Source organism: Podarcis gaigeae (genome assembly GCF_964106915.1).
Source record: "Podarcis gaigeae genome assembly, chromosome: 10".
Lineage (NCBI taxonomy): Eukaryota > Metazoa > Chordata > Lepidosauria > Squamata > Lacertidae > Podarcis > Podarcis gaigeae.
This window is the reverse complement of record NC_139686.1, coordinates 17,415,371-17,430,411: the sequence shown is the minus strand read 5'-3', so window position 1 is coordinate 17,430,411 and position 15,041 is coordinate 17,415,371. Positions and strand designations below refer to the sequence as shown.

General features: G+C 42.8%; 2 protein-coding genes across 4 annotated transcripts in view; both read left to right on the top strand.

The window, feature by feature from the left end:
* Positions 1-15,041, top strand: part of LOC310826186 (tigger transposable element-derived protein 1-like) — a 1,677,490-nt gene that overhangs the window by 714,590 nt on the left and 947,859 nt on the right. The gene's annotated exons all lie outside the window — the stretch shown is intronic.
* CECR2 (CECR2 histone acetyl-lysine reader) overlaps positions 1-15,041 on the top strand; it is a 117,418-nt gene that overhangs the window by 48,723 nt on the left and 53,654 nt on the right. For all 3 annotated transcript variants that reach the window (XR_014555557.1, XR_014555558.1, XM_083699849.1), the window contains exon 2: positions 13,635-13,729. Coding sequence is in view for 1 of the 3 variants with exons in the window: in XM_083699849.1 (XP_083555975.1) it covers positions 13,635-13,729 (95 nt within the window). In the remaining 2 variants the exon portion in view is untranslated. The remainder of the gene's footprint in view (positions 1-13,634; positions 13,730-15,041) is intronic.

Below are 15,041 nucleotides of genomic sequence, written 5' to 3'. Positions count from 1 at the left end.
GTGTTTTTGACTACATGACCTAGGATTTTCTAACATACACCCAAGATTTTGCTAAATCCGGGCAGATGCTTTTGCATATTTTTTACCCTGCCCAGTTAACAATATCCTGCAGGCTGTTCACAATAAAACTTAAAAATAAAAGACAAAAAACATACAGAATAAAACCAACTACATTATTAACTAAGTAAAGTCTGTATCATCAAAACATTTATTAATGATGTTAAGATGCCTAATAAAATTACAGTGGTACCTCGGGTTAAGAACTTAATTCGTTCCAGAGGTCCGTTCTTAACCTGAAACTGTTCTTAACCTGAAGCACCACTTTAGCTAATGGGGCCTCCCTCTGTTGCCGCGCTGCTGGAGCACAATTTCTGTTCTCATTCTGAAGCAAAGTTCTTAACCCGAGAGACTATTTCTGGGTTAGCGGAGTCTGTAACCTGAAGCATATGTAACCCAAGGTACCACTGTAAAAGGTCTTCATCTGGTGGTAAAATGAGTATAATATAGTTGCCAGGTAAGCATCTCTGGGGAGGTCATTCTGCAGTCAGGATGCCATTCTGGGCGGGGGGGGGGGGGGGGCTTTTCTGGTAGCCACCTGCCATACATCATTTGATGTGGTTACCTTGAGAATGGCCTCCAAAGAAGATATTAGGGTGCAGGTAGGTGGTAGCAGATGGTGGGATGGATGGTGGGATGACACATGTGGGGCTGCATTCATTCAGCCCTTATTATATAAGAACATAAGAAGAGCATGCCTGATCAGCCAGTGGCCAATCTAGTCCAACATCCTGTTCTCACCGTGACTGACCTATGGGAAACCAGCAAGCAGGATTTGAGCGCAGGAGCATTTTGCCCAGTTGTGATTCCCAGCAACTGGTGTTTAGATACAAACTGCCTCTCTGACAATGAAGATAGAACATAGCTAGTAGTTGTGGCTAGTAACTGTTGATAGCCTTGTCCTCCAGGAATTTGTCTAATTCTCTTTTAAAGCCCTTTAAGTTGGTGGCTGTCACCCCTTGGGGCAAGTTCCATAGTTAACTGTGGTCTGCATGAAGAAGTACAGTACTTACTTTTCTGTATCCACTTTCTCTAAGCCATAATTCTGTAAAGTTGTGTAATCCCACGTTCTCCAAACAGTTTCAAATGCTGTAACTTTCCCTCAAAGTGGAGTTACTCCACCCCCTATATACATACCACTAGCTCCTTTATGCACACTGGCATGGTGGTAATTCAAGCTTGGAGCTAGGAAGATATTGTTCCAAATGTTTGTTGGATTTTAAAGTGTGGTGGGTGTATTGTATGTTGAACTTCAGTGACTCACTCAGGCTCTGCACAAGTGTTGTCAATGTAAAGTTTATTAAACAAGTTTATTAAAAAGTTTATTAAACATGTCTCCAGCAAAAACTTCAGTAAGATGGAGGAGGGAGTCTATATGCACAGGGACATTGCATAGTTAATTCACTGTGCCTGAATGTAGTTCAGTTCATATCTATTGTACATTCATCAGCTGTGTATTTTATAAACCTTTATTGTATCAATTTATTTCTTCTGAGCGATTACATTTTGTTTGTGGGGTAGAAAGCAAAATTTCCCTGTATGTTTCTGATGGCCTTCACCTGTTTTCCTACTGGAATGCCACAGTTACCGTGCCTTGAACATAGTGTGCACAGTGGGAAGCATATGCTATTCCTCTCCTCTCCCATTTGCAGCATGAACTGATACCCTTTTAGTTAGTAAAACAGACATGGGATATATGCTCTGCTTTAGAGGAAAGGGGATTATTTGAAGGGATGGGCGGGACTCTTAGCTGCAGAGGGAGAGCAGCATGGCCTCCAGATGCTTTGTCTGCTAACAGCAGTAACACCAAACTGACTAGAATATAGAGATACTGAACTCAAGGATTCTCAAATCACTTTACAAACCTCCATGGTGTTTGCTCAACATGTGTATAGGCCATCAGAGTAAAATGGGCAGCTGTGGCCCACTGGTTGCATTAATTTATGGTGCAAGATGCAAGTGGAGGAATTCCTTTTAATTAAAGTGCTTTCCTGAGGGTCACACTTCAAAGCTCATGTTCCTTGTGGTACATTTATTTCCTTTTCCTTTTTTGTCATTGTTGAGTAGCTTAAACATTTCCCCCCTCTATTCATGTCACAGGGATAGCTTGAGAATACTAGATCTGATTGTTCATGGCGCATGGTAGGTGTAAGCAAAATATAGCTTGTGGGTTGGTTCAACATGGAACTCAGATGCTTGATTCCTCATCGGGTACATTTCAGTGTGATTGCAGACAACTTGCTAAATCTCACAGGTCTGCTCTGAGGATAAAGAATGGGGACACAGTGTATACAGCTCTGATATTCTTAGATAAAGTGTGGGAAAATACATAAATACTAATGAAGTCTACAGATTTTGTTGCTGCTCTATTGCCCTAGTGACAAGTAAGGCAGTCAGTACAGGCATGGTGCAATGCATTTTACATGGCACAATGCTGGCAGGAAGGCTTCTCAAATCTGAAAATCCACTGCTGCTTTCTTCTCAGCACAGTGGTGTTACCAGAGGAGAGTAGGGAGTCATGGGGTAGCAGTTTTGCTCTTCAGCAGCTGCCTTCACAGTTTGAGCTGCTGTTTGGTTCCCTTGAGTAGCTGAGCCCCAGATGCTAGGTACATATGTAGCACTCACAACACACGGAGGAGAGGAAGCAGTGAGCCCTGGACCTTCTGTCCAAGTTCGACCTAACTTCCAGTCTGCTTCTTGGACCTCCATGGTTGCTTCCACCTGCCCTGGCCTGCCTACTCATGAGTGTCAGCCATTAAAGAAGCAGCCAGCTTACTTCCTGTCCTGCTGTGTCAGACTGACTGCTGGGTATTCAGAGGTACTAGTGGAGTTGTACAGTGCCCAGAGAGCCAAAGTGACCTGCATAGCTTTTTATGCCTCCCTACTGCTTAACAAAAGCAGAATTAACCATGCAGACATGTGATTAATTTGAATATTTTATAGAGGTTGCAGAATTTGGGCTATCTTAGTGCAAGAGTTTTGCTTCTAAATGCAGTGTAGTGCTTACCATATTACCAGTATATCTCTAGTTCTTGGCAAACTAGTGTCTGGGAACACTTTTCATCATTAATGAAGTAGGGGATGCAGTCTCCTTTCTTTAGTTTCTGTATGTCTGTTTGAATCTCTATACTGATATTGTGTGTGTATGTGTGTATGCACGCCAATCTAGTTATCTTCAGACTTCCTGTCTTGGATAACAACATCCAGCAATTGAGGGAGTGACATTCAGCACACTGTGGTTCAGTTTAAATGTGGTTCAGTTTAGATGTATTAGCCAAATTTGAGGTTTGAGTCCCTACCTTTGGCTCCCTGGGTTTGCGCTGTCCCACCTCCCTGGTAATAGTAACAGATACACTTTGCATTGGGATGGCGTTCAATCTCAAACATCCCCCCCCCCCTTGGTGTTTCTCAGAATGTCAGGCCATTCTTGCTTTGGAGTAGACCTGGGGAATCCTTTGTTCTCAGAACTCAGGAGCCTGGCTCATCAGAGGACCCTCCCATGGCCTCTCCTTTTCTTCCTTCTGCCATGCCCCTCCCTTCCTTCTCATAGGCTGCCCCCTGTACATATCGGTAGTTAACACAGGCAGTACTTCTGCTTCTTTCCTCCCTCCAGCAACCTTCCCTTTGGCTCCCTGGGAATTGATGTTAGCACCTCCTACTTAGCCTTGCAGCACTTGGGTTATCTGTAACTGAGGCAGAAAAAGTCACCTTCTTCCTTGTGTGACTGTGTTCCAGCTGAAAGCACAACACAATGTGGAGTTTTTTCCGTTTCTGTTTTTCTATATACACTGAGTGGGGAGGCATGCCCTCCAGCCTGGTCTTGGTTGCCAGGGAAGCTTCCTGTAAATACTGACAGAGGCTTAAGCCGATGGCAGGTGTATTCTCACAGTAACTATAGGTTTGTTTGGTTTTTGTTCAATTTAAATTACAAAAACTATGGTTACCGCAAATCGTACTTTGTTTTCAAATTAGAACTGGAAATCTAGTGGAAACCAGAACCAACATATTTAATATATTCTGATCAGGTATGAAGAAAACTTTAGGTGAAATTAAATTTTAGGATAAATAAAAAAATATCATTGGATATGAAACCATGGATTCCAATTCTGTTATTTATTTATTTATTTATTTATTTATATGTTTGTTTGCTCCATAAAGCTCACATGCATAGTTATCCACCTCCCACTTTATTCTCACTGCAACCCTGTGAAGTAGGTTGGGCTGAGAGATTGTGACAGGCTCAAGATTACTCAGTGAGCTTCATGACTAAGCAGGGATTGGAACCTAGTTCTCCTCAGCCCTAGCCAAACACTCTCACCTCTATGCTACACCTAGTTATAGTAACCATGGTTTGAACATTCAGACATAACAATAAGCCTTAGTTACTGCAAACCAATAAAATGAGGGAAGAAATTGGGTACGTAGAGGCGGAATCGTGATGAGAGGAGGGAGCATGTGAGCCTGAAACATGGCCTCCTTGGAGAAACTGTGACTTGCCTGTGTAGTGTTATAGTAGATACTGAATACTGATACTCAGGCAGCTCGGTGTTAAAGAACAAAACCCTCGAGGGGTTTTTTTAATGGTCATAAGTTGCCTGTAGTATTAGGGTTAAAAGAGCAAACTGCCCCATGCATCTTAAAGATCAGTACATTTAATGTAGCATTAGCTTACATAGGCAAGGCTTTGTTTCATCTGTTGCAGTGTTAAGATTGTTGTTTTAAAAGTTGCAGTACCCAATTAAACTGAGCCAACCATGCTGGGAAAAAGGTACAAGCACAAACCTTCCATTCTTTCCATCCCTAATGACAGGGGGCAATATTCACTTTCCCCCTTTCTTTTGCCAGAGACAGTTGTTTGCTGTTACTGTTGGATTTGCCTGGCCAATGTGAAAGAAATGCTACAATTACTTTGTGGCTTTCAGTTTATAACCCTCTGCTTTGTAACAAAGCTATCACTTCACACCTCTGCTAAGCCACCATTGTAACATTATCCCCTTGTTCTAATGCTTTCCAAACAGCCTCCCATATGTAGTTATAAAAACGTTGGGGGAGGGACCAAACCTGTGAAGTCTGGAAATAGCAGTATCATTAAGAGCAAACCTAAAGAGAAGCAGACCTCTTCTTCCCTTACTCATATTTAGCTCTTGGCTGAAGTGATAAGGAATCCAGGAAGGGTACTAAGGATCATCATTTAGTCCTATTGAAAATTGTTAAGTGTTACTAAAGCTCTTCTCCCTTTTCTTTGAGAAAGTGGCAGCAAAGGGGACAGTGCCTGACTCCTTCAGAGTTAATCGTTCCTATTCCTAATGATTGAAGTGCCAAGAAGCCATGTCTGTGAAGAGAGCTGTCTTTGGTTTCTGTTGCTTGGGAGAAGGGGTGTGTGTGTTTTGACGCCTAACTCCGTATAGTATAGTCTTTTGTCTTTACTGTAGAGGCAGTTCAAATACAGAATTGGGGGTGGAGGTTCCAGTGGAAGGGTTTTCAATTCAGGAAGCCATAAAGCACTTGAGCATCTAATTGAAAGTCGGCAATATACAGCCCTTTTGCTGTTCAATTGCCTACAGGGCTTCACAGAAGTGAAGATGATGGGAAATTAGGGAAGAGTTTCTTTAACTGCAGCTGTGACAGGGGAATGACACACATATCCTAGTGGTTTTGGAAAAAAAATGCAAGAGAAGAAAGACAGGTGGAATTGGAGATCATACTACAAATTGGGGGGTTGGTTTATACAAGGGACTGGAACCCCAGAAGACACGAAAGAGAAAGAAGAAGAAGAGGAGTTTGGATTTGATATCCCGCTTTATCGCTACCCGAAGGAGTCTCAAAGCGGCTAACAATCTCCTTTCCCTTCCTCCCCCGCAACAAACACTCTGTGAGGTGAGTGGGTCTGAGAGACTTCAAATAAGTGTGACTAGCTCAAGGTCACCCAGCAGCTGTATGTGGAGGAGCGGAGACACAAACCCGGTTCACCAGATTATGAGTCTACCGCTCTTAACCACTACACCACACTGGCTCTAAATAAATAAGGCTGACCCACTGCAAGATTGTTTAATAAGTTGTTTAACATCTACATGAAACCATAAGTGAAGGTGATATAAGGTAAAGGTAAAGGAACCCCTGACCATTAGGTCCAGTCGTGACCGACACTGGGGTTGCAGCGCTCATCTCACTTTATTGGCAGAAGGAGCCGGCGTACAGCTTCCAGGTCATGTGGCCAGCGAACCAGAGCAGCGCACGGAAACGCTGTTTACCTTCCCGCCGGAAATGCTCAGTGCTATCTGTGGAAGTGCACGGTTCAGGATGGCAGAGGCGGGGCAGTTTAGACTGCCACACCAGCTGTAATCCTTTCTTGGTTATTCATGCAGTAGTGAAGCCCCTGATAGACTACTGTAATGCCTTAATATTGACATTTATAAGGCCCTTTCTTGGCTGAGGACTGGGATAAAAATGCTTTCAGTAAATAAGTAAATATGCTCTACATGGACCTGCTCAAAATGATGGTCCAAAGGCTTCAACTGGTACAGATTAAAGCCACCCAGTTTTGTTGGATGTGAGGTGGTCATGGTAGGAGTCATACTGGTTGCTGGTGCATTTCCAGTCCAAATTGAAAGCTGCTGATAAAAAGGTAAAGGTAAAGGTACCCCTGCCCGTACAGGCCAGTCTTGACAGACTCTGGGGTTGTGCGCCCATCTCACTTAAGAGGCCAGGGGCCAGCGCTGTCCGGAGACACTTCCGGGTCACGTGGCCAGCGTGACATCGCTGCTCTGGCGAGCCAGAGCCGCACACGGAAACGCCGTTTACCTTCCCGCTGGTAAGCGGTCCCTATTTATCTACTTGCACCCGGAGGTGCTTTCGAACTGCTAGGTTGGCAGGCGCTGGGACCGAACAGCGGGAGCGCACCCCGCTGCAGGGATTCGAACCACCGACCTTTCGAGGGCAAGGTTATTTGAAGGACCACCTTCACCTGTAGCAGCCTGCTCATGTTTTGTGATCAGTTTTGCAGGCCCTTCCTGGAGTTCTGCCAGTGAGATCAGTCGGGTTGGCAGGCATGAGAGAGATTGTATGTTAAATAGTGGATCCCAAATGGGACATAGATGGCTCCTTCTTTGCAGGCCTTCAGGCAGGCTGTAAATATTTCTTTGTTTCAGGTTGTTGTTATTTTTAAACAGGACTGTGATTCTTTTGATGATGATGATTTACTAGCATTTGAATGGTCTTTGTGTTTAAATGGGATTTCAATAGTTTTATGGCTTAGCTGGTTTTAAATTATATGCTGGTTGATACTGTTATTTTTATAGCTGTGGTTGATTTTAATGGCTGTATATTTTTACGGTGATCTTTGTTTTTGTTTATAATTATATTTCAGTTTCTTATGGAAGCTGACTTGTGAGGGCATTTCCCCTAAAAGACAAGTTACGAACATTTTAAATAAATAAAATCACTCCCTTAGGGCACAACCCTATACTTAAGTTCCCCAGCTGAGGTACTTTAGAATCTGTCAGAAGCTGCTGGCGAAACCTGAGACACTGCTGGCACAACATATACGCTGGTGGAACTGCTTTGATATGCTCCTGGCGTCTATGACTGAGCCTTGACTGGGAGAAGATAAATGCCACATGATGTGTCTGCTTCTTTTCTGGTGCTGTGTGTTAATAGGAAACTTCTCCTTGGAACCTATAGTGCCAGCCCCCCCCAGAGGTGAATGGGGAGCTCAAAACTCCCACCACCTATTTCCTAACCCCCACACCGTATGCAGCCAGCCACTGAAAGTTATAATTCTAACCTGCTGCTGTCAAGGAGGACTTGTGGCTTCCCATGTTGCCTTTCTTTGGTATTTTCTTCTATGGAAAGGTTTTGAACTTGTCCTCAGCAGTGCTGTACACTCTGCAGACGTCCTGCCCAAAGAGCTATGTGGGTACAGTTCTGTGTGTCTTCTCTTTCCTTCCCTTTGTGTGCCAGGTGGTGATCAGCAAGAGGGTATTTGAACCCCTGTCTTGCAGGGATGCCAGTAGCAAAGGTTGTTGCTGGGTGGGGTTGATGAAGTAGAGGCACTCTAGCAACATTTTGTTTGGTGAAGACATTGAAACCGGGTATGTTGAGTATGTATCCTTGTGATTCGAGTTCAGTGGCTCCCTCGGTACATGAGCAGCATGTGGGCCTCATTACCGGGACAGTCCCTGATTCCAGGGATGGTAAATACATCTGACTTTTTATGCCACAAATAGCTTTGTACCAATGTAGTTGTGGCATCTATCCCACGAAGCAGAATTTTGTATGTGATAACTCTACTAGCTTTCTTATTGCTTTATTGTTAATGTATTAAATTTGTATACATCCCTTCATCTGAAGATCACAGCGTGGTTCACAAAATAAAAATGCAAAATGACAACGCAAAGTACATAATAAAACAAAAACAAACCAGTAAACGCCCTCACACAAACATATTTAAAAGGTCATAGGCTGTTAATCAGCCAAAGGTCCGGTTATAGAAAAATATTTTTGTGTGCTACCTAAAGATATGTAATGAAGGTTCCAGCTGAGCCTCCCTGCAAGGGTAGACTTTGATATTTCAAATTTCAGGGGAGTTCTGTTCTGCTCAGTTCACTACATCATAGTTGTGATGCCCTACAGTGCCCCCTAAGCTTGGTGCCTCTGCTTCCTGGGGAGAGCATTCCACAGAGACCCACTGCAGAAATGGCTTGTTCTTATGTTGCCACCCTTCAGACCTCTCATGGAAGAGGCACAAAAACAAAGGCCTCAGATGATTATCACAGTGTATGGATCAGTTCATATGGAGAGAGGCAGTCCTAAAAGTACTGCAGTCCTGAGCAGTTTAAGGTTTTATAGGCCAAAACCATCACTTTGAATTGAGCCTGGAAACTAATTGGCAGCCAGTACAATTGGGTCAGAATTGGCATTATATACGCAAACCCATCTTGCCCCAGTGAGCAGCCTGGCCACTGAATTCTGCACCAACTGAAGTTTCCAAACCATCTTCAGAGGCAGCCCTATGTATAGCGCATTGCAGTAATTAAACCTATAGATTACCAGAAGTTAGTCAACAGAAGTTAGGCTATCCCTGCCCATATAGGGGTGTCATTGGACCACCAGCTAAAGCTGCTGGAAGACACTCCGAGCTTCTGAGGCCATCTGAGCCTCAAAACATCAGTCGAGGATCCAGGAGTACCCCCAAGTTACGTACTTGCTCCTTCAGAGGGAGTGTAATCCCATCAAAAGAATCCAGTCTTGAGCCACCTCAGAGCCAGTTGTCTAGGCATAGATTTTGAAGTCCCCCAGAGCCAGCAGTCAGGGAGTCCTCAACACAGCCTCTGAGGCCAGCTCTAAGAATAAGGGGAAGATATTGACTATAGCCCCTTTGTTAGTGGCCCAGTATTGGAAGAAACTTTGATTGTCAAGGAATAGGAAAAAATTATATGGCATAGTATTTGTAACCCAAAAGTTACGTATCCAGAGCGGTACGTAACTAGAGGATCCACTGTATACTTAAGATTTGTTTTCAATTGTAATTTCCCCCTTTTTATATCTTAACTTTTTAAAAATTGAGGAAAATAACTTTACCTTTTAATTTTTTTCCACACTCAGTAAATGAGTGTCTCCATCCTTGCCCTTCCCCAGGCGGCTGCTGCTGCTGCTTGGTGAGGTAGATATGTATGTATGCAGAGTGTGTTTTCCCAACGACCATTGCAGGACTCCAAGGGATTTAGTTGTGAGGGGGGAGGGAGATAGAAATATTTGAAATTCAATAATAATACCCTTCAAACTTCTTCCTTTCTAGATCAAACATATGTATGCAGTCTGATTTGATTGTCTCTTAAGTTTTCTTGATTGTGTAGCAGATGATCTAGTATTTCCAGCCAACTATTGAACTGTTTATTTATATATAATTGGGATTCCTTTTTGGTTGGTGTCTAAACAAGGGGAATATCTGCCCTATAGAAAATACAAGTTTTCTAAAACAGAGCTCTACATGATTCCTCAAGCCTAGTGCCTTGGAGTCTGTATCTACCTTCTTGCTATCTCCATCCTTGCCCTTCCCCAGGCGGCTGCTGCTGCTGCTTGGTGAGGTAGATATCCATGCTGTATGCAGAGTGTGTTTTCCCAACGACCATTGCAGGACTCCAAGGGATTTAGTTGTGAGGGGGGAGGGAGAGATGTTAAACAGGCTTTTCCCTAATGAGCTGTGACGCCAGCTGGAGAGGGGGAGAATATGGCTTTTCTCTCCTGTCCAGTGTTCTGTGACTGTATCGAGGGGTGGAGGAGGAACTGTGTGTCTCCATTTTGTACCTCCTCCCACCGGTCCAGTACACACACTGTGCTGATTTGCTGCCTCCTCCGTTTCCTCTTTGCTCTGTCCCCAATGCATTTTGGCAAGGTTCAGATTTCTGTGCTCACAGCTCAATGCTCAAGGAGAAAAGAGAAAAACAAAGGACTGAGGGGGATGTGGAGGGAGAGTCACTTATTGCCCTATCTCAAGACTCTGCACTGTGCAGTAGAGCTGGTGAGAATCCTGCTCCTTTCTTCATTTGCCAGCAAATCTCTGGAAATTAATGGTTGCTATAAGTGGTTTTATCATCTGCTTTAAACACTCGTGCTAGCTACTGTCCCACATTGGCCTTCATCATTAGGGCTTGAGAGTTTAAATATTATATTTATTTTCCTAAAAACTCATTTCTTCAACATATGCTTTTATCAATAGAAATTAATCCAACAAAGATATTATCTCATTTCCCATATTAAGAGTGTATGTGAGTTATGTACAGCAGAAACTGTAAGTTTGATTCTTTGGATATGTAATAGAAGAGCGCTCACACCCATACATACTACTCCAAATTGTTCTTTAACCCAAACATTGTTTTCCATGTTCAAAAAGCTGTTTGAATTGATACAACTGATGCTTAAAAGGAAAAAGAAATTGGCATATTCAAAGAACTAAGAGGCACAATAACCAAATAACAAAGATCCATATATTAAAAATAGTATAGTGCTTTGAGCTCCCTGGAGGAAAGGAAGACTATAAATGAAATAAATAAATAAATTTTAAGAGTACAGTCATACCTCGTGTTACGTTTGCTTCAGGTTACGTTCTTTCAGGTTACGTCCCACGGCAACCCAGAAGTACCGGAAAGAGTTACTTCCGGGTTTCACCACTCGTGCATGCGCAGAAGCACAAAATGACGTCACATGCATGCGCAGAAATGCCAAATCGCAACCTGCGCATGCGCAAGATGCGCCGCTGCAGGTTGCGTTCTTTTCATGTTGCGAATGGGCCTCCAGAACAAATCCAGTTTGCAACCAGAGGTACCACTGTATTAATTAAACATGAAAAGGTTTTTGTTATTTGTGTACTGTGTATGCTTGAAGCCTTATTTACCTAGGGATCCATCAGCCTCGCCATCCCCTGACCTTGGAGGGAACAAAAGTACCAGGAAAGCAAAATCTTCTTTGGAGAAAAAGAGTTTATTGAAATCTGTGCACAGAGACAACCAGCAGGATAGCTCCTGAAAACTGGCTGTAAAGCAATACACTTCAGCAAGCTCTCTTATACCTTTTGAGCATTTCCCCCCTCCCATTCCTTCCTCAAACTTTCCCAATCAGCTGGCAAATGTTCAACTTATTCCCTTATATGGCACATCTATATTGCTTGCTAAACACATCTTTACTGCTTGCTAAACATTCCATCTTCCTCATACCTGTCTTTCTGCTGGCTAAGCACTTCCCCTTTTGCTTATACACATCTTTCTTATCTTTGCATTACTAGGCAGGAAAAGCACGGCAGGAAACGGCCTCCTTAGCAGGCTGGTTAGATTTGCAAACAGCTGCAATTTCTTGCTAGCTGGCAAGGCAGGAAATGGACTCTTGACCTGCCAAAGTTAGCAAACAGCCACTGTTTGCTAACTGCCTGACCACATTGCAAAAGCAGGATTAGCACAAGGTACAAGGTACAGAGAATATTGTGAGTAACCCTTCCCATCTCCCTTCATGCTAACTCTTTGAATTGTATCTGGAAAGACCTACTCACAGACCCATAACCATTTATGCTTATGTGGATATATCCCAATACTTGCTGGCTGCTCAAAATGCACCAGGAAATAAGAGCATAATGAAATGGACCAGGCTGTACCCTGTGCCATATTTAATGTGCATACCTAAGATCATGCAATGAAGATTAACAGTAAACTAGCACGTGTTAATTTATCTTTCATAGAAGCAGAGGGCTCCTCTGAGGCTTCAGTCCATCCAATTTCAAGAACATTTTTACAGACTTTACAATGGACTAGAAACTTGTGCTTTTTAAAGATGAGATCCCCATGAGTCTGTATAATGAGTCTGTATAATGCTCTACTAAGAGTGCCCCAATTCCCATTTCCCAAAGCTAATTCAGGAGGATACCATAGTTGATGCTATCAAAAGCCAACAAGTTCAATAAGCAAGAGCAAGGTTGCACTTCCTATGCCCTGCACTCTGCGGAGTTCATCCATCAGGGCAACAAGGGTCAACTCAGTTCCATGCCAAGGCCTGAACCTAGATTGGAATGGATCTAAACAATCTGTATCCTCCAATAATGCTTGTACAGCCCTACCATGGTTCTTTCCACCACCTTCCCCCCAAAACTGTTTTTGTACTCTGGCCTCAACCAGTCAGCCCTGCTCTGCTAGATTTAAAAAGCCAGAAGGGATAGAGGTCAAGGGGCACATAGCCGGATGCACTACTGCCACCATGTTGTCCACACCAGCTGATTGTATAAGGTGAAACTGATCCCACAGAACATCTTCAAGATTGGCAGTGGATACTTCAGCTGGAGCTGCGACAAGTACACAGTCATGAACCTCCAAAACTGAGCAACTTTACCCTCAAAATGCATATCCAGTTGGTCACACTGGGAGTCTGTTATCTCTGGAACATCCAAAATAACTCAATCAGCTGGCTACCAGAGGATGCTGTGCTAGCTGCAGAATGAACTTTTTTTGCAGCCCACAGTGCCACATGGTAGGCGTGATTTTGCCCCCCCCCCCCGAACCTTTATTGATCACATCAAGGATGTGCCGTGCCTGGTGTGTCAGGAGTGATGGCCATGAGGTTTTGAGCTGTTTAACCTTTGCTTACAGGTGTTTTTTGTTTGTTTGTTTTGCAGTGAATTTAGACAGCTAAAGATCAGGAAATGGAAACAGATATAGGCATGCCTACATAATAATGCAAATTATTAATCACCCCCCACCCCAGTGTTAGCTGTTGCACATGTTATTTTAGACTCAGCTGGAAGCCATTTTTCATTCCTAGCTCAACAATTGCCTTACTCTTGCTATCTTTGGGCATAGTGTCAGTTTCTGTGTGTAAATCAATAATAATAACTACATACCATTTGTTTCAGGATAGTGAAATACAGATTATAAAGCAGTTAGCATGCTGGAAATTCCATACAAATGATAACAATGCAAATTATATTTGTTCTGCTAGAGTTCACTGTTGGTAAGATCACATGTTTTCAATGCTCCCACCACCAGTCTGGAAGGAAAGGATTTTGGAGAAGTGTTTTTAAATGTTCTTTCTCTCATTAGGAACTTGAAGCAGCTCTTTACAGTGATGATGTGGAGTTCATCAGTGATCTGATTGCCTGTCTTCTTCAGGGTTGTTACCAGCGCAGTGACATTACGTGAGTAGTCTCATTCCATGGTTTAAATGTTTTTTGAAATAAAGAGAATTAAACCAGTTGAGGTGTGATACAACTTCTGCGGAGTGCTGAAGAGATAGATGCCAAACCTGAGTCCTGAATAAGTGTCAAATGAATTCTATTTTATTCATAGCCCAACTATCATATTCAGATTCATAATTTATGCCTCAAATATTTGTATGTTGTTAGTATGATTGGTTAAATGTGGACCTCTCATTTGATCCTGCTTAAAACCCTGCATGAGAAAATCCAAGGGCTGTTACTGGAGCACTGTGCAATTCCATTTAAACAAACAGAGGTTGTGAAACATAGGCACTTCGGATGATCTAAAGCAGTAGCTCCCAAACTTACCCCTTCACAGACTATTTGAAAAATGCTGAGGGTCAAAGTGGACAACTTTATTATTATTTTTACCTTTTGTGGATTCCACAGAATTAAAATTGCAATGCAATAAAAAACAATATAAGAAATAAAGCATTTAAAATCAATTAAAATCAATATGAATATTTAATGCAAAGCATATGCCATCTCCTGTCTTCAACCACAATTTCGTAGACATGCATGCACCACCTAAATGATGCTTGAGGACAACTGGTGGTCCAGAGAGCACAGCATTCACACTGATCTGTGATTTGTGACTCCTGATTTTCTTCTTCACTTTGCTTCCCTTTTAGAAAGACTTTAGAGATGTGTTAAATGAGTAAAGTAAAAGTAAAATGTCCCTGCTTTCTTTTAACATAATAGTACACTGATGGCCATTGTGTACATGATAAAATGTTCCCATTAGATGCTTATTTGTAACTATTCTACAATGCAGTGAAATTTTGCAGTGTTATACAGAGCACAGGGTGGCCCGCCCATGAGGCAAAGTGAAGCCACCTTGGGCGGCGAAATGGGATGGTCCGCTGCTGCATACAAAGGTGCTATGTTTGGGAAGGTCCAAAGACAGCTGTTGCTAGTCAGTGCATACAGTACTGAACTAGATGGGCTAATAATCTGACTCAGTGCATAAGTCAATTCCTTATGCTCCTGTGTTCTTCCTAGGTAAGCCTAGCAGACACCTCTTCTTGTGGCTTTAATAATGTAATTGTATAGGACCCTTAGTGCATTTGCTGATAGCCTACCTGCTTCTGGTAGATGAAATGCATTTCATTACGATGTCCTGTTATGCAACATGGGACAGAAATTGAGCACTAAATGGAATTGGTAATAACCATGATGATGGGCATTTTACTTGGTTGTGGGGTTTAGGAAAAGAAAATAACAGTTCATTCAGAACATTCAAACCCCTGAG